Genomic DNA, 19,844 nt, shown 5'->3' with positions numbered 1-19,844 from the left:
CTCAGAGTTACAGATACCTAGAGAAGATGACATATAAGGGTGAGGTGCCTATCTCCAGGCTTTGGACAATCAATCACTCTATCATCGTCTATTGTATTCTTTTGTTCTGTCATTTTTTTACAGGACACATTTGCTTTTCAAGGATCAATATTCAATTTAACTTTCTACACACTATACATCAAATCTTTAAAAGGTGAAGAAAATGTGTTCCTAGTTTTGAAGTTATTTTAAACTATAGCCAGGTCCTAAGCCAACACCAACTAATGAATCACGTCCCTGTGAAATCCAAGCAGAGTCAGAGTGTAACCTATAAAAGGCAGGTCACCTTTCTTCCTTATTGTTAGGAACATTACTTTAGTAGATATTTTTAAGTAAAATAATGAGTTTAAAAAAGATATTTCTAAAGTACTTAAAACCTAATACCTTTAAGAAATAATTTCTTTTGTTCATTATTTCTTGCTAGGAATGCTATAAACATATTCAAAACCTTATGGGTTTTCTATATGTAAAGATATAATTATATTCACAAGGTCATCTAACTTTTTAGTGGTTATTTCACCAATGAATAAAATTAATAATTAAATTTAGAAATTTTCTTACATGAATAAACTTAAAAAATTCAATGTTATAATTATATCATCAGATACTACAACCATATAAATATTTTAAGAAAGAACTGGATAAACCAAATGGAACCATTAAGAAAACCTGGTTTCTGCATTTAAAATAATTTATTTCTAAGTATCCTCACAAAGCTTAAGATTGTCTCTTCAACCCAGCAGTGTTGGACATGTTTCTGAATTAATTTCCACCTGAAAACCCTTGGGATGAAAATTCTAACTGTGTGATAAATTAAGTTGCCAAATGAAATGGATTAGCGATCAGTGAAACTGCCTGATAAGCTGTCAGATCCATTTTAGATTGGTATTCATCCTCTTTCTCCACCTGTTCATTAAGCTCCAAGTTCATGGCAACTCTAGTCACTGATTGCACATTAATAGGCTGTTTATATGGGAAGATGTAGTTAGCCTAGTCAACATCCGTATACTTCTACATTCATTTAAACATTTCTCTGGTTATTTATTCTATTCATAATCCCAGTGTGGGAAAATATAACTTACTTTGAAGTTTAATTTTGGACATGACAGAGATGTGATGTGTCATAAAATTAAAACTTAACAAAGCAAATCACATTGCACTTCAAAGTTAAAAGAAGCTATGGAAATTTTATACCATAACTTTGCTTCTTCAAAAATATAAAAATGGAATGTGTAGTGAAAAAGTTGCTGCCTTTGTACTGATACTTTGTCAAAATAAAATATTTATTTCTGTCTTATTTAAATGTAAACATTGATTGTTTCTGTAACTAGAAAGCTAAACTACAGAAGAATGCTGAAAAATAATTATCAACCTTCTTTTTTATCAAAATGATCAAATCTTCCTTTATAATAACACAAAATTTACCACTGTCAATCAAAAAACAGCAAATATGAAATACAAATAAGAATACTGTTCTACTCAAATATTAAGCATTGACTCTTTCATTTTTAAAAACAGGGTTCACTTCATAAAAGAAATCCCCATATTACATATAAACTATGGCTTTAATTGCAGAAAAAACAAGTAAACAAATAATTAAATAAGTACATTTATATTCAGTTGATTGAACAAAATGAATACCATCCAGTAGTTTTTTTAATACCTTTATTTTATTTATTTATTTTTATGTGGTACTGAGGATCGAACCTAGGGCCTCACACGTGCTAGGGGAGCACTCTACCACTGAGCTACAACCCCAGGCCCCATCTAGTAGTTTTAAAGTCCACAAAAGTAGAAGTTTCCATACTCATTTTAAAAAAGGAGAAAAAAATAACTTTTTAGATATTTTTTAGTTGTATATGGACACAATATCTTTATTTATTTTTATGTGGTACTGAGGATCAAACCCAGTGCCTCACAGTGTGAGGCAAGCACTCTACCACTGAGCTACAGCCCCAATCCCAACTTTTTGAAATTAAGTTTACTATTACCTCCATCTATATTGTTCTGCTGTAATAGAACACCTGAGACTGGAAAATTTATAATGGTCATAAATTTATTTCTCATAGTTCTGGAGGCTGGAAAGTCCCAGACAGAGAAACCAACAAGTGGTTGGTGCTTTATTACTGTCTCCATAATATGTAGAAGACATCACATGGGAGAGAAATAAGAGAGGGAGAAGAATCAGGGGAAGAGGGGGAAAATAAAGTGTAAGTACATAGGCAATCTCATCCTTTCATAAGGAACCAATTCTCTGCATAAATGACTCCCATGCTAACAGTATTAATCCATTCATTGAGCAAAACCCATCTAATCACTCTTAAAAGTCATACCTCTCCAAAATGTTGTATTAGAGAGTAAGATTTCAATACATTAACTTTAGGGAACACAAACTGTGAAACCTTTATATGAAACAAAAAAATATATTTATTTCATTAAATTTAATAGAACTGCACACCAAAAAATTTTTCAATTTTACTATGTAATTTTAAAAATTAAATTGTAAAAAGCAAAAAGAATGCTGTATTCCAAATAGCATGAAATGCCAGTTTGTATCATTATAAAGTTCAACTTTTATTTAAATTTAACTATAATACACCTCACAAGCCATACAATTACAAGAACTGAACTTGTAAAAAGAGGATGTTTATTCATTGTTAACTGCAGACAGAATTAGAATCTACTTTCCCCACGGCCCTCATAATGTAAATACTAACTGTATACCATCTTACAGGACTGGTTCCTTCCTCTACAGTCTTGGTCCAATTGTTTCCATCCACATGAAAAGTAGCATTGAGAAGACTTAGTAAACCTTCTGAAGCTGAAGATGAGAAAGCATAGCTGCTCTGTCTAATACAGTACCTATGGAGCTTCACTGATCCTAGGTCCAGGGGTGGACTTTATGATCATCTTACCTACAAAATCTTGAAATTTTAGAAAAACTATCCTCAGTGCCCTCTTTGAACCAAAATGGTAGCCATAAGATCTCCCCACTGCTAAGTGCTGTGCTAGGTGTAATATACCATGAAAGTGAAAAAAAAAATAATTCATCTCTCATTTTGAGGAACTTCAGTAACCATCTGACCCTACCATCTTAAATTTCAGGAAGAGAAGCAGTAGCATTAAAATTAAGCTATTTGGGTTTCTCAGTTTAGAAACATTCAGCATTGGATGTTACCCAGGCCTCAGCCAACCCGAACTCCATCATCCACTGCCTGCTGGTAAAATCCACCAAGTTACTTGTGGCCTACTAATGTCAATAAAATTTTATCAGTAAAATCCTGCGTTTTACTACACAAGGTAGTAGCAAAACCTATATTCCTTCTGTCTTAAAAAAAAGCAATTTAAAACAACACTGAAGTACAATTCATCAAATCCTATATTGAGCAAGTTTTATATCTTTTACACCTTGAGAGATATTTTAACCCTTCCACACTACCAGGTTACATATATCCAAAAATTTAAAAACTTTTATAACCCTACAATTTCACTTCAAAGAACTTATTCCAAAGAATAATTAAAGATTTTGGCAAAGATTTCTCAGCTACAATGATATCTCAGCCTATCTATAATAGCAAAAAACATGAAACCATGTAAATTCCCAACAATCAGAGAGCAATTAAATGAATTAACATTCAAGCATATGATTAAATACTGTGCATCCATTAAAACTTATACATAAAATGATTACTGTATTTACAAACAAAAAATCAATCATCAGATACAAAATGTACTATTATACCAGTTTTATCATAAAAATCTATGAAATAAAAAGAAAGAACCTGAAGTAAACAAATATGAACTTAACAATAATATGTATAGATGATGTTTTATTATTGTTTTCCCTTTTTTAACATATTAAGGTGTATTTTTTAACCAGAAGAAAAGTATTCTTTTTTAAAAATTCAGTTGACCAGTATGTATATAACAAACAAAATATATTTCCCTAAGTGACACTGAATAATTCTCAAAAAGAGAAAAAAAAATCTCTAAATACAAAAAAAAAGCTCAAGCAGATGATGCTGCTTCCCCCTGCATTTTTTTTTTCTTTTACTTTCTTATAAAAACTAAAAAAAAGTTCTGCACTTTGTTGCTATTTAACTCTAAGAGATATTTCCTTAAAAGTAGAGACAGGAGGGGTCAAAAATAGAAGAAAACTCCAGAGGGGAATTTCTTGGCAACCATCCATTCCCCTTGGCAATTATTTTCTCTTGAGAATTATCTTCTAATACTTTAAAGGATTTAATGTTTGATTTCAAAAATTACTTCAGAAAAAAAATGAAGATCAGAAAAGCAAAATGACAGGCCAGAGAGCAGAAAAATATAACAAAAAAGAAATGATGATTTAACCCATTACAAAGCTTCATTTTTATTCATACTTTTACCCTGTCCTCATAGAAACTGTTTTCTAGTTATCCTCGCACTAGTTAAAAGAAAGACACTGAGATCCTAACAGCTAAAAGCTCAAATTTATCATTGCATACCTTACAAATTCATTAAAATATTACCATTTAACCTAAGTCATGCACTATTTTTCTAAAACTATAAAAAAATACCAAATGCTTATGAGAATGCCCTGCTAATGAAAATATAAGTATATATTTATTCTTCAGTTTTAACATAGTATTTCCTCAGTTGTTTTTTTGGGAGAGGATAATAGTTGCATCCTCAAATCTTCTTGCCCTTAGAGATTAAGTGCTTTTCCTAGATTTCTGATGATTTTTTTTGAGAGAATACTTACATTATGATGAAGACTTTTTCTTCTGAAATATTCTTTGAATAAATTTCTGATGTTACCAATTGCCTCTCTATTTCCTGACACTGCCACCTTCTCTCTGTAAGGCTTCAGCCCAGACAGAACACAGATCCATTTCTCCTCTATTTCTAAATGTATTTACAATATTGTCAGTATATAGTAGGTGTTTACAGTAACTTGGGGGCACATCCGGCTGGCCTAGCATCTTTTTTTTTTTTTTTTTTTTTAATTTATTTATTTTTTTTAATTTTTTTATTGGTTGTTCAAAACATTATAAAGCTCTTGACATATCATATTTCATACATTAGATTCCAGTTGGTTATGAACTCCCAATTTTACCCCAAATACAGATTGCAGAATCACATCGGTTACACATCCACATTTTTACATAATGCCCTATTAGTAACTGTTGTATTCTGCTACCTTTCCTATCCTCTACCATCCCCCCTCCCCTCCCCTCCCATCTTCTCTCTCTACCCATCCACTGTAATTCATATCTTTCCTTGTTTATTTTCCCATTCCCCTCACAACCTCTTATATGTAATTTTGTATAACAATGAGGGTCTCCCTCCATTACCATGCAATTTCCCTTTTCTCTCCCTTTCCCTTTATGTTCAAAACATTAGAAAAACTAGGGATAACAGGAACTTACCTCGACATTGTAAAAGCTATCTATGCTAAGCCTCAGGCTAGCATCATTCTCAATGGAGAAAAATTGAAGGCATTCCCTCTAAAATCTGGAACAAGACAGGGATGCCCTCTATCACCACTTCTATTCAATATAGTTCTCGAAACACTGGCCAGAGCAATTAGACAGACGAAAGAAATTAAAGGCATAAAAATAGGAAAGGAAGAACTTAAATTATCACTATTTGCAGATGACATGATTCTATACCTAGAAGACCCAAAAGGGTCTACAAAAAAACTACTAGAACTAATAAATGAATTCAGCAAAGTGGCAGGATATAAAATCAACACGCATAAATCAAAGGCATTTCTGTATATCAGCGACAAAACTTCTGAAACGGAAATGAGGAAAAACACTCCATTCACAATATCCTCAAAAAAAATAAAATATTTGGGAATCAACCTAACAAAAGAGGTGAAAGATTTATATAATGAAAACTACAAAACCCTAAAAAGAGAAGTAGAAGAAGATCTTAGAAGATGGAAAAATATACCCTGTTCATGGATAGGCAGAACTAACATCATCAAAATGGCGATATTACCAAAAGTTCTCTATAGGTTTAATGCAATGCCAATCAAAATCCCAACGGCATTTCTTGTAGAAATGGATAAAGCAATCATGAAATTCATATGGAAAAATAAAAGACCCAGAATAGCAAAAGCAATTCTAAGCAGGAAGTGCGAATCAGGCAGTATAGCGATACCAGACTTCAAACTATACTACAGAGCAATAGTAACAAAAACAGCATGGTACTGGTACCAAAACAGGAGGGTGGACCAATGGTACAGAATAGAGGACACAGAGACTAATCCACAAAGCTACAACTATCTTATATTTGATAAAGGAGCTAAAAGCATGCAATGGAGGGAGGATAGCATCTTCAACAAATGGTGCTGGGAAAACTGGAAATCCATATGCAACAAAATGAAACTGAATCCCCTCCTCTCGCCATGCACAAAAGTTAACTCAAAGTGGATCAAGGAGCTAGATATCAAATCAGAGACTCTGCGTCTGATAGAAGAAAAAGTTGGCTCCGATCTACATATTGTAGGGTCGGGCTCCAAATTCCTCAATAGGACACCCATAGCACAAAAGTTGATAACAAAAATCAACAAATGGGACTTACTTAAACTGAAAAGTTTTCTCTCAGCAAGAGAAACAATAAAAGAGGTAAATAGGGAGCCTACATCATGGGAACAAATTTTTACTCCTCACACTTCAGATAGAGCCCTAATATCCAGAGTATACAAAGAACTCAAAAAATTAAACAATAAGAAAACAAATAACCCAATCAACAAATGGGCCAAAGACCTGAACAGACACTTCACAGAGGAGGACATACAATCAATCAACAAGTACATGAAAAAATGCTCACCATCTCTAGCAGTCAGAGAAATGCAAATCAAAACCACCCTAAGATACCATCTCACTCCAGTAAGATTGGCAGCCATTATGAAGTCAAACAACAACAAGTGCTGGAGAGTATGTGGGGAAAAGGGTACTCTTGTACATTGCTGGTGGGACTGCAAACTGGTGCGGCCAATCTGGAAAACAGTATGGAGACTCCTGGGAAAGCTGGGAATGGAACCACCATTTGACCCAGCTATTGCCCTTCTTGGACTTTTCCCAGAAGACCTTAAAAGAGCGTACTACAGGGATACTGCTACATCGATGTTCATAGCAGCACAATTCACAATTGCTAGACTGTGGAACCAACCCAGATGCCCTTCAATAGATGAATGGATAAAAAAAATGTGGCATTTATACACCATGGAGTATTACGCAGCACTAAAAAATGACAAAATCATAGAATTTGCAGGGAAATGGATGGCACTAGAGCAGATTATGCTTAGTGAAGCTAGCCAATCCCTAAAAAACAAATACCAAATGTCTTCTTTGATATAATGAGAGCAACTAAGAACAGAGCAGGGAGGAAGAGCAGGAAGAAAAGATTAACATTAAACAGATACATGAGGTGGGAGGGAAAGGGAGAGAAAAGGGAAATTGCATGGAAATGGAAGGAGACCCTCATTGTTATACAAAATTACATATAAGAGGTTGTGAGGGGAATGGGAAAATAAACAAGGAAAGATATGAATTACAGTGGATGGGGTAGAGAGAGAAGATGGGAGGGGAGGGAGGGGGGATGGTAGAGGATAGGAAAGGTAGCAGAATACAACAGTCACTAATATGGCATTATGTAAAAATGTGGATGTGTAACCGATGTGATTCTGCAATCTGTATTTGGGGTAAAATTGGGAGTTCATAACCAACTGGAATCTAATGTATGAAATATGATATGTCAAGAGCTTTATAATGTTTTGAACAACCAATAAAAAAAATTAAAAAAAATAAATAAATTAAAAAAAAAAAAAAAAAAAAGATGCTAGGCCAGCCGGATGTGCCCCCAAGTTACTGTAAACACCTACTATATACTGACAATATTGTAAATACATTTAGAAATAGAGGAGAAATGGATCTGTGTTCTGTCTGGGCTGAAGCCTTACAGAGAGAAGGTGGCAGTGTCAGGAAATAGAGAGGCAATTGGTAACATCAGAAATTTATTCAAAGAATATTTCAGAAGAAAAAGTCTTCATCATAATGTAAGTATTCTCTCAAAAAAAATCATCAGAAATCTAGGAAAAGCACTTAATCTCTAAGGGCAAGAAGATTTGAGGATGCAACTATTATCCTCTCCCAAAAAAACAACTGAGGAAATACTATGTTAAAACTGAAGAATAAATATATACTTAACTGTATAACTGAAAACCACAAGGTAAGGAACTAATTATCCTGCCCACAATGCACACAGGCAGAGTGTTTTTAAAAGTAAACAACATAGATATGGAGCCTAAAAATTCATCCTCTGCCTCAAAACTACAATTTATTCATCACAAGGATGAAACAAAAATAAATTAAGAAAAATTAATTTACCAGCTTTCTTGCATTTCCAAACAGAATATATGGTATATACTTTGCATACAATGAACCTATTTGCTTCTAGGCCTATTTTCTGTATTAGATCTAGCCAATCTCTACATGGAAAAAAGAAATATAATCCACTCTCAATCCAATATAGTGCCAATAAAATTTACTAAAAGCCACAAAAGTTTTTAACCTTAATTCATCCTTGTATTTATCTGTCTAGGCCTACTGATGATAAATGCATTCTCTCATATATACTACAAAATTGAAACATTAGACGAGAAAAAAATAATCTTACCATGTACATTTTTTTTTGGGGTACCAAGGATTGAGCCCAAGGACACTTAAACCACTGACCCACATCCCTAGCCCTTTTTGGTATATTTTTATTTAGAGACAGGTTCTTACTGAGTTGTTTAGGGCCTCAATAAGTTGCTAAGGCTGGCTTTGAACTTGCAATCCTCCTGCCATAGCATCCCAAGCCACTGGAATCCCAGGAGTGTTCCACCATGCCCAGCACCATGTACAATTCTTGCACTGGAGAGCAAGGTATTTTTATTTTTTTTATTTTTTTGCCTTTGAAAAGGTTTGGATTTAATCCTTTCATAATTAGAATAAACTATGAAAGATATGCCAATTATATTTCAATTGGTCATGTTTTCCAGATTTTATCAGACTGCTTGACAGCACTTCAGTAAATGACCTGCAGTCAATTCACTAATAGTGCAAGTTGAATTTTTAATGAAGGATTAAAAGATGAGATACCATTTGATAGACATGCTAATTACTAGGCATTTTTTATAAAAACTCCAAATGTTTTGTTGGTTAATACTATTCCCTGGACCCAAATGTCAATATTCGCTGGACAAAAATGTCAAGGAATTGTCTATATTCAATATAAATGGCTTGGAATAATATCATAGTATCTATATTAAAGAATTCATTACCTTAAACTCAAAAGGTATAGTAACAAAATTAAGTGCTTAAGTGAGTCCAACAATGGGGGAAAATATAAAATGTGAGATAAATAGTACAAAAAAAATTAATTAGAAGTTAAGGCAGCTGAGTACAGAGGCACATACCTATAATCCAAGTGGCTCTAGAGGCTGAAGCAGGAAGATTCTGAGTTCAAAGCCAGTCTCAGCAATGGCAAGGTGCTAAGCAACTGAGACCCTGTCTCTAAATAAAACACAAAATAGAGCTAGGAGTGTGGCTCAGTGGTCAAGTGCCCCTGAGTTCAATCTCCAGTATCAAAAAAAAAAAAAAAAAAAAAAAGTTAAGGTAGCAAATACTTAGATCTGCATCAAAATACTTATTGGTTTAAACTGGGCACCATTTTCATTGCTATTATAACTAAATTATCTGTACAAAGTATAATATATACCTTTTGTGTTCATTGGTCAATGTTTTTTAAGTCATATTGCTATGGATTACTGACTGTAAATTATTTGAGCTCCTAAATGCACCACAATATGATACTTGCTGCCAAAGAAACTACAGTAAGCAGACATAAACAAACATATCTAACGCAAAAGGACTCAGTTCTATGACAAAGTTCTATAGCATCTCTATAAGTAAATAGTGAATATAGACATACATAAATTTGCTCAGATTGGGAAGGCAGAAATGAAGATAATAAAGTTATAGTTAAAAATGAAACTGGAAAATGTGCCCTAGGTCAAATCATGAAGGATTTTGTTCCATATACTAGGAGAGGACACTTCATGGAATAGGCAGTTGTTGAAAGGCTTTTGGTAGAGAAGTAACATGATCAAATATTACTAGAAAGATAACTCCAGGGGCAACACTAAAAAAAGCTGTGGTTCTTAAATATTAGGGATTGTATATATTTATGAAAATACACTGAGTCTTTCCTTTCTAGTGACATGGCAGACTAGCTATCAAGAAAAATGTCCATTATGTGTTAAATATTTTGAAAATATTTCAAACTTTTTATAAGGCCTGAGCTGGAAGGAAATTAAATATGTTTACTAGAGATCAGACATGATACTAATGAGTGACTCCTCAACAGGGTTGATTTCCAACAGGAGTTGACAGCTGATCTGACATGCAAGGCATACTTGAGGCATTGAGTTCGATCCCTGGCATCACATAAAAATAAAAATAAAGGTATTGTGTCATCTACAACTAAAAAAAAAATTTTTTTTAAATAGTTTCATCTTTGAATTTGGTCTTCCCTTAAATTTATCATTCCCCAGTTTATCTTCACAGAAGGATCTTTCTGACACATAATCTGTAATGCATCTTTCCCCTCTGAAAAATTCTTCGAAGATGCCCCATCTTCTTTGATTAAAAAATACATAATCCTGTGAAGGTGACACAGGAAGCACTTCCTAATCTAGCCCCTGACTGTATTTGCTCTCTGCACACTCAGCCACATGTGGTTCCCTATGTGCACCATGTGTTTGCCTATGTGCACCATGTGTTTGCCTGTTCCCTTGGGTTATATTCTTTTCTCTATTCCCCATGGCACCTTAAACACAGCTCTAATAGAGCAATTTATCATGCAAATGGCAACTGTTAACTTACTTTCTTTACCTCCACTGTTTAACCCAGTTCTTGACTTATAATAAGAACTCAGTAAATCTATGCTGCTTCTTTTGTCAAGTAAAAGTTTCTTACTCTTCAATTTAGGTGGCACTTGAAATTTTGTTAGCTTACCCCTAAAGATTTAAGGATGCATACCAAAATGTTTTCAAGTATCACCGTGAGGTAATTAATTTAAAAGTGTGAATTTCACATGGAAAAGGCTTATTTTTTTTCCTAGAAAAATACTGCTTGTGAAATACAATTTTCATAATCTGTACAACACATATACATAATTCATAATTGAAAATACCACTCTGTTACATAGTCAAAAGTACTTTATTTAAAATTAGAGATAAAATAGGGTCAAACTTAAGGTACATACAGATCAGTGTCAATTACACATTAATTACACAAATTCATGTAAAAATAACTGGTGTTTTAAATGCTCAGGAAGAAAGCAGCTGCTGTCTTGAGTACCACTGTTTTACACTAAGAAAAACTTGTTCAGTGCAATAGAAAAATAATGCTTATAAATGTGGAAGGTATTCTCCATCTTCTCTACTAAGTTGAGTTATTTGGAAAAAGAAATCAGTGGTATGAAATCTATTCAGTATCTACATGTTAGTAATTATGAAAGCTAAAATATATCCCTGGATTCAATTCCTAGTATAAAAAACAGTTCTTTATCTGGATTGTATGGTAGTTAAAAAAATTTATACATGGGACTAAAATATATATATGTATTTTATATACATATGCGTGCATGTGTGTATATGTATGCACACACACACACACACACACAAATGTAAGTTAAAATGACGAACAATGGGGTGGGGATACAGCTCAGTTGGTAGAGTGCTTGCCTTACATGCACAAGGCCCTAGGTTCAATCCCCAGCACACACACACACACACACACACACACACACACACACAAATGTAAGTTAAAATGATGAACAATGGGCTGGGGACACAGCTCAGTTGGTAGAGTGCTTGCCTTACATGCACAAGACCCTAGGTTCAATCCCCAGCACACACACACACACACACACACACACACCAAAAAAAAAAAAAAACGATGAAAATATATAGTCTAGGTCTAGACAATAGTTATATACAAATACCAATTTCCTGGGTTTTATATTGTATCATAGCTTACAAAATATCACTATTGTAGGAAGTTTACATGAGTATAAGGGAAGGGTACACAGGACTCTAATTAATAATTAACAATTAATTTCCTATAATTATTTCAAAATAAAAATTTTACCAAAAAATAGTCCTGGAGAGAATCTGAATTTGAGCCTAGGTCTGCCTGATTCTCAACTAGTACTACTTCCCTGCTACCATGACACCTACAAAAACTATTTTATGAAAATATAATCACATGAAAAAAGAATGTATAGGAGGCTATCCCGGGTAACATTTAAAGAAGTTTAAGAAAATTTAAAACGTACTTTATTAGGAAAAAGTTTAAAATATCAAATTATTCCATTTGTAGCTACTAAGACCAAGTGTTTCAATGTTCTAATGTAGTCCTGGAAAGAGAATCTTAGAAATCTAATAAAAAGTGATGACTGGGCTGCTCTCGCACTATGGCTGGGAGGCACTGCCTCTCACTTACCTCTTACTAGAGGCAGCTCTAGAGTTTCCTCTCGTGTTACCTTGTTCATCTGAAATGTTAACAGCTGTGCCTCTCCTCCCACACCAGGTAAACAAATGGCACACCAGCAAGCTGTAAATAGAGTCATTACACTATACACTTGGCATCTCTTTCCCATCAACCCAGGAACTTCCTGATGAGGTTATCCTTGTGATTTACAGAACATGGCCAGATGACAATTATCACAGCCAGAAATATAAGCTAAAGATGCCAAAGGGAAGTGAACAAAAGTTGCTATTATCTGTAGATCAATTCATTGTATGGCATCTATGTAAAATTATAAATACAAGGAAGAGCAAGATAAAATGTGAAAGAATCTAAAGAGTTAATCATTTCATTTTCATTTCAATTAAAATTAACTATAATGGTTTTTATCAAATAAATAATTTTTAAAACCAGAACCAAATCATTTCACTGTGTAAAGTCCGAAGTGCTAAATATGCTACTGGTCATGGGTACTACAAATTCAATCGTATCTAATTCATTTTCACAAATACATAGTATCAAATAAATTTTAAGAATATAAAGATAGGACACTGCTTTTCCAAGTGACACAGAAAACAAAAAAGGTACCATTTTGTGCTTCAAGGGGGAAAATATAGATACAGAGTTAACAAAAGCCAAAAAATATCATATTTTGATATTAAGTGTATTAACATGGCAAATTTTATGTTATATTAATAACAAAAAAAGAGAAAACTCATGAGAGTGGTCTTCAAGTCTTCAAGTATTCCAAAGGAGATAGATGTCGTCAATTGTACTACACAGGGCAAAACTAGATATATAGTTGTTTTGGTTTTGTTTTCATTTTTCTCCCATATATATATATATATATATATATATATATATATATATATATATATATAAAAACATATATATATATACACACACATATATATACACACATACAAATAGAGATGTGTATTTAAATATAAAATTAAAGCTCAACTATTTATAGAATCTCCGTTATAATAAATCATTAATGACTTGTTAACTGTGGAAATGCCTAAACAGAACTCCATACTGGAGAGGAGATATGAGACCCTTTCCAAGAACCTATCCTCCCCAGTGGCCCCAGAGGTCAAAGCAAAGCATCTTGATACCCAGGGCCACAAAATAAACAGTCCATAGGGACTAGATATAAGGAAGCCCTGTAGCCTGTGAGGTGACTTGAGGATGACATTTTATCCAAAAGGAGTGAGACATAGAGCACAGAGATTAAATGACCCAGACTACTTTCTCAAGAAAAATTTTACATTTTAGAGAAGCAGCAGAAGGAACAGAGAAGAAAGGAAATACAGGGGCACTGGAATAAAAAGAGGAAACAGCACTTATTATGGCAAAGCTGCTACATACAAAGTAACCAATACCCAACTTAGGGAAGAACAAGCTGACTAGGCTTCCAGCCTTCTTTCTAGGTCCCCAGAATTGTGGAAGGTGTTCTAGGAAAACTTGATTTCACCTACCAAGGCATTTTCCTACTACCTTGTGTAAATTTACTCATCAGAAGAAATCTCTTTTTTTCCCCTTGGTTTTTGGTTTTCGTTTGTTTTGTTTTCATCTTCGTTTTTCTCCCTTTTGTTTTAAGCCCAGGGCCGAGGACCTAACGTAGGGCCTCGTATATGCTACGCAGTAGCTCTGCCACTGAGCAAAATCCCCAACCCTCATCAGAAGGAATCTTTAGACAATGCTGAACTTTATCTGAACCCCATACTCCTGGAAAAATAATGACAGTCAAGAAATTACTCACCTTTTCGTGTTCTGAGAAATGGCTTACTGCGAAGAACCATTCTTCCTAATGACTTAAATAAAAGGCCAGACACAGACCCTCCAAATTCCCATTCTTTATCTCATACATGATCACCTCAACTGTTTTCATTTATTATCTGGTTGTTCAATGTCTGGGAACTGGACTTTACCAAATTTTACTCAGGTTTCTTCCTTTGGCCCACACTTCAACAATGGAAGGTCAACAACTCTTCTTTAATGGCTCCTGCCAGGAATCAGCTGACCTCAGGGAATATTACTGTGCATTCATACCAGTCCCTCTTCCCATTCCCCCACACCCATTTTCTTCTAGCCTTCTTTATTTCCCCTATAAAACAAAAGTCCTTTTCTGCTTAATCCTGGAGATGCTTATAGATCGCAAGGTTAAAATGGTTTTCCCTTTTGCAATTTTCTTCCTCCCCACATGGCAATCATCCTACTGTCCTATGTTAATTAATTAATAGTTTTTTGGGATAAAGCCTCTCCTTATCTATGTCCAAATTTGTTTTTATTTGATAATTTCAGTCTCTAAAGGATCTAACTTTACAAAATACAAATTAAAGCCATTAAATATCCTCATATTTATTCCTTTTATTTTATTTTATAGATTCGAAACTATTATGTCTTTCTTGATATATGACCTCATTATAGAATACATGGAAACATAGACCATCATAAATAACATGTTATACTTCCCCAATGTTCAAACAGAAAAATTAGACTATTAATTATTAAAACAAACTATGATTGCTAATAAAGCATTTCATAATGAAAATGAAAATCTAAAACCACACAACTAAAGTTTTGAAATCAAAGAAATCATTTCTTTTTTTAATTTTTGTTTAATTGTAGATGGACACAACACCTTTATTTTGTTTATTTACTTTTATGTGGTGCTGAGGGTCAAACCCAGTGTGTCACACATGCTAGGCAAGCACTCTACCACTGAGCTACAACCCCAGCCCCAAAGAAATAATTTCTTTGGGTTTTACTTTTATCTAATATAGTTCAATCATCTCGTTACCACCTATTCAACATGAAAATAGCTTAAGGAACTTGTGTTCACTTTGGCCAATTATTAACTCAAGCATGAAACTAAAAATCATACAGTTGCTAAAGTTACTTCTGAAAGATTTTCTGCAACAATTTTCTACTTCTCCAGTGATACAGAACCCCAGTCTCAACTTAGTTTCTCTCACTCTAGAAGGTATTGCAGATAGCACATTAATTGTGGGACATATATAAAATAAATCCTCAATGTTTTTAATCCAGAAAAAAAATACATGACATTTCCATACCAGAAAGGATATTTTTCTAAGTTACTTCCATTTCTGTTTATGAAAAATATTTTGAAATAATATTCATGTAATAAAACATATCACAGAAAAATGAACTACTCACCCGCATTGACTATAGCATCTATCTCTAGCAATGTGATGTCACCTCTATACAGAGAAACTTTTTCACTCAAACTTTTCTTCATCTGTAATGTTTCCTGAGTATTTTCTTCTGTAATAAAAGAGATACATATTAATAGTAATATCATAAATTTAATTGACAACATTTAAATCAAGACAACCATAAGAATCAATATGGATTATTCTCTGCTACAAAAGACAGTGGAAATAAGTATTTTAATACCAGGAATAAGTTTATTATGTATTTATTTTATATTCTTCAACTAAATGCACTATCATGCACATACTGGGCATTTGCTATATTTTGGCAAGTTATTCAATATTTGCTATTACACATTTATTATTATTATTAAAATGTCCATTTTAAGATAAAATTATGTACCACTACATTCACAAGGAAATAAGAAAAAATGTGCAAATATGAAGAAAAAATAACTTTTTTGTGAAGGAACTTATTTCTGTTTTTTCCAGTTACTTAAAAAGCACCCTTGAAAAAAATATTTAGATGAGCCCCCACACAAAATAAAATAAAATAAAAGGGTCAGCTCTTTGCTAATCTAAAATAACAAGCTATACCTCGGGACATATTCAAGAACATCTGAATTTGTAAAATTGTCCTTCTAATCAAGTTGGATTTAACCTTTCACTCTAGAGGACACTGTTAGATATGAAAGAGAAATAGTTCTACCCAACACACAACAGCCAGCAAGTTGGTGTACTTAAAATAAGTAAAAAACTTTAGATTCTAAAATTATATTTTTTTAGATATTTCAGAGAAATACTACAAATTTTGAATTGTCATTTATTTTTGACAAATAGCAATGTTAAGACAAATTAAACTTATTAAACAAAGATGTATGAAGTCAATGTTTTTAAATATATTAAATTGCTATGCATAAAAGGCTTTTTAAATATAATTCTAGGGAAGCAGATTTATAAACTCAACTTTTAGTATTTATGATCTGTACAAGTCTTTTCATGAAAGAAGACAATACTATTCATTCACTAACAAACTCTCAGATGCAATTTTGAAGTATATTGGAGGTTAGAAGTGATAGGTTATAAGTAACCCATATTGTCTTTGGGACCCATCAGACAATGAAAACATTGGCTAGGACTAAGGAAATAATCTTTGGCCATTAAAGTGATCCTTCCTGTCTCTGCCTACAAAGCATTCCATTCTTAGCAACCATTTCTCTTCTTAAAAGATTCTAAGCAAAATATTCACTGGTGATAATAATAAGGAGGAGGAGAATATTGTGAGAAAATTGTTTGTTAAGGGAATAGAGAAGTATACAACTAGAGATATGAAAAATTGTGCTCTATATGTGTAATAAGAATTGTAATGCATTCCACTGTCATGTATAAATTTTAAAAAAAAAGAAAATGAAAATTGGGTCAACTAATTTACAAAAAAAAAAGGAGATGGACTTTAAGAAACTTCAAAATATAAAACATCCATAATTGAGCTGACTACTTCATTGACTCCTAGAGTACTATTTTTCTCAGTCAGGAACAGACTTTACTCCCAGATTCATGTTCAGATTTCTAGTTCTGCCAATTAACAGCTGTGTGAGCTCAGATAAGTACTTTATTCTCTCCATGCTTCAGTGTGTACAATACTCCTTCACAGTAAACGTGAGTTCATTACATTTAGAATAGTGTTTGCCCCATTATAAGCTATCAACAAAACACCACCTTCTTTTTAACAAAGGTGACAAATATTGTGTCAGCATCCATATTCAGCATATGTGGATCACATAGTTATTTTTTCAAAATGTTATTTTGAATAAAATGTCAATACACCTATTATTATTATTCCCTATTATTTAAAGAGATGATATTTTGTTTGTGCCATTAAAATTGTCAATACCTAGCCCAATGACAAAAACTCTAAGCCACAGCAAGACCTTGAGCCTCATATCCAATCAGTTCCTATTTTCATGACTTTAACCAATTAGAAAGTCCTGGCTTTTTCTGACAATTCTGGATACTTGAATCACCATAAACCTAGAAATTATAAAAGATTTCTCACTGAAGAGTTTCAGAACTCCATTCACCATTAAATTGGCAAGCAAATCACAAATCAAAGCAGAACATTTAATTCTATTTGGCAGAGTAATTAGATTTCTAAGCCATTCTCTAACTGCTTATAGCCCTAAAAAGTATTTATTCATTTTCTCATGAAGTCTTTATATAATACTATATTTTAGTGATATGATTTTTAAACATATGTGACCATAAATCATATACTTCTTTATCCAAAAGTAAAGAAATTATTAACAAAAGGTATTAGAAAGCATCAAAATTTAAACCATTATATCACAGTTCAGGTTTGGTTGGCTGGTTTCTTGATCTTTCATCAGAAAATTTAAATTGAGCCCAAAGTAAAGGATCAAACAATTCAACATGAATAAATACAAACTGTTATCATTTATCATTCAAGTAAGTTACTCAAAATAGTCTTTAGGAAAAGTGTCAGCATCATTCTTTACATAGAATGCCAAAGAAGCATGTCCATACTATACTTACAGGCTGCAATTTCATGGTATTAGGAATTGTTAGCACTTCCTTTGACAATAAATCAAAAACAAATAGCATATTTTTGACCACCAACTGTTCTCGGTGACTACAAAATATAAATTCCAACTGAGAGGTCACCTTTTTTATTTGCATAGCAATGCACACTGTATTTTATCAGCACTAATCTCATTATATTTTCTCCCATATCCTCAATTTTCCAACAAAAATGTGTACACAAAGCCAGGTGGGTAGTGCCCACATGTAATTCCAATGGCTTGGGAGGCTGAGGCAGGAGGATTATGAGTTCAAAGACAACCTCGGTAACTTAGCGAGGCTCTAAGCAATTTAGCAAGACCCTATCTCTAAATAAAATATATATAAGAGCTGGGATGTGGCTCGGTGGTTAAGTGCCCCTAGGTTTGAGCCCTAGTACCAAAAAATATATATATATACACAAAGCAACAATTCAAATTTTGCATCACTGGTTTATGTAAGTTGAAAGATCTGTTAGTTTTGCTCTTCTAGATTGTATACTATTGATATTGTCAAAAAAAAAAAAGAGCTAGACAGTAGTAGAAGCAATAAAAACAGATTTTTATTTTTATTTATTTATTTATTTATTTATTTATTTATTTATTTATTTTGTAACCAGCCCTTTTTATTTTTTGAGACAGGATATCACTAAGCCACAAAGGCCTCACTAAACTGCTAAGGCTGGCTCTGAACTTTCGATCCTCCTTCCTCAGTCTCCCAAATCACTGGGATTACAGATGTGGGTCACCACACCCAGCTTTAAAAACAGATTTATTCAGAACTAAAAAAGAAGAAAAGGGGAAAAACTTCAGTACAGAATAAGCTCAATTCCAAATACTACAAGAACAAGTGGGGATTTATAGCCAAGGAGCAAGACTGGGTGGGGTAGGGGAGATCAGTGAATGGAAAATTATAGGGTTGACTAAACAGACCTAACAGGATTCTTGCTGAAGGCAGGCAACTTTATAACAGACTGTCCAGTTCAGCTTCCAGGAATTCTAGGGCTAAAGGAAAGTTTTAGTTTGCAATAAATGCCAAGTCAGGAGGGCAAAAAAATTGGAAATGTTAATTTGGAGAATTTAGTCAACTATGGGAGAAACGAGAAGAACTAACAAAATATATATGATAGCAGGATCCAGTCAATTTATAAGCTGATATAAATGAACAGGATTAGAACTTAATAACTCACAAGTGTACAGTATTGTTTTCCATTGAAACAAAATTTCTCTCTACAATTATCTTCCATTTTTACTGTTATTTACAAAATAGGTCTGGTCTCATTATATTCAGCCTGATTATTTACTTAATGACAGCAAGAATAATAATTGATCATTTAGGGCTTTGGGTTTGTTTTGCTAAAATTTTTTAACAAGAATCTCTGATTAGACTTTTAAAAGCCTCTCAAAGAGTGTAAGCCAAGCCACAAATTCAACATCAGGATATTCCCATGTTAAATATAGATTTGTGTAAATTCTTCTCCTAG

The 19,844-nt window shown here is 33.2% G+C and overlaps 1 protein-coding gene across 5 annotated transcripts in view; it reads right to left on the bottom strand.

Moving 5' to 3' along the window:
- The window catches only part of Macrod2 (mono-ADP ribosylhydrolase 2), a 2,042,921-nt gene that overhangs the window by 1,948,962 nt on the left and 74,115 nt on the right, over positions 1-19,844 (bottom strand). For 4 of the 5 annotated variants that reach the window (XM_046434337.2, XM_046434346.2, XM_046434363.2 and 1 more), the window contains exon 3: positions 15,789-15,896. The exons of the other annotated variant lie outside the window; for it this stretch is intronic. In XM_046434337.2, the coding sequence (XP_046290293.1) occupies positions 15,789-15,896 (108 nt within the window). The remainder of the gene's footprint in view (positions 1-15,788; positions 15,897-19,844) is intronic. 5 annotated transcript variants of the gene reach the window in all.

This window comes from Marmota monax, unplaced genomic scaffold (genome assembly GCF_021218885.2).
Source record: "Marmota monax isolate L192 unplaced genomic scaffold, Marmota_monax_Labrador192_F-V1.1 WCK01_AAM20220418_F8-fsc00005, whole genome shotgun sequence".
Taxonomy (NCBI): Eukaryota; Metazoa; Chordata; class Mammalia; order Rodentia; family Sciuridae; genus Marmota; species Marmota monax.
The sequence above is the reverse complement of the archived record's forward strand: the minus strand, read 5'-3'. Positions and strand labels throughout refer to the sequence as shown.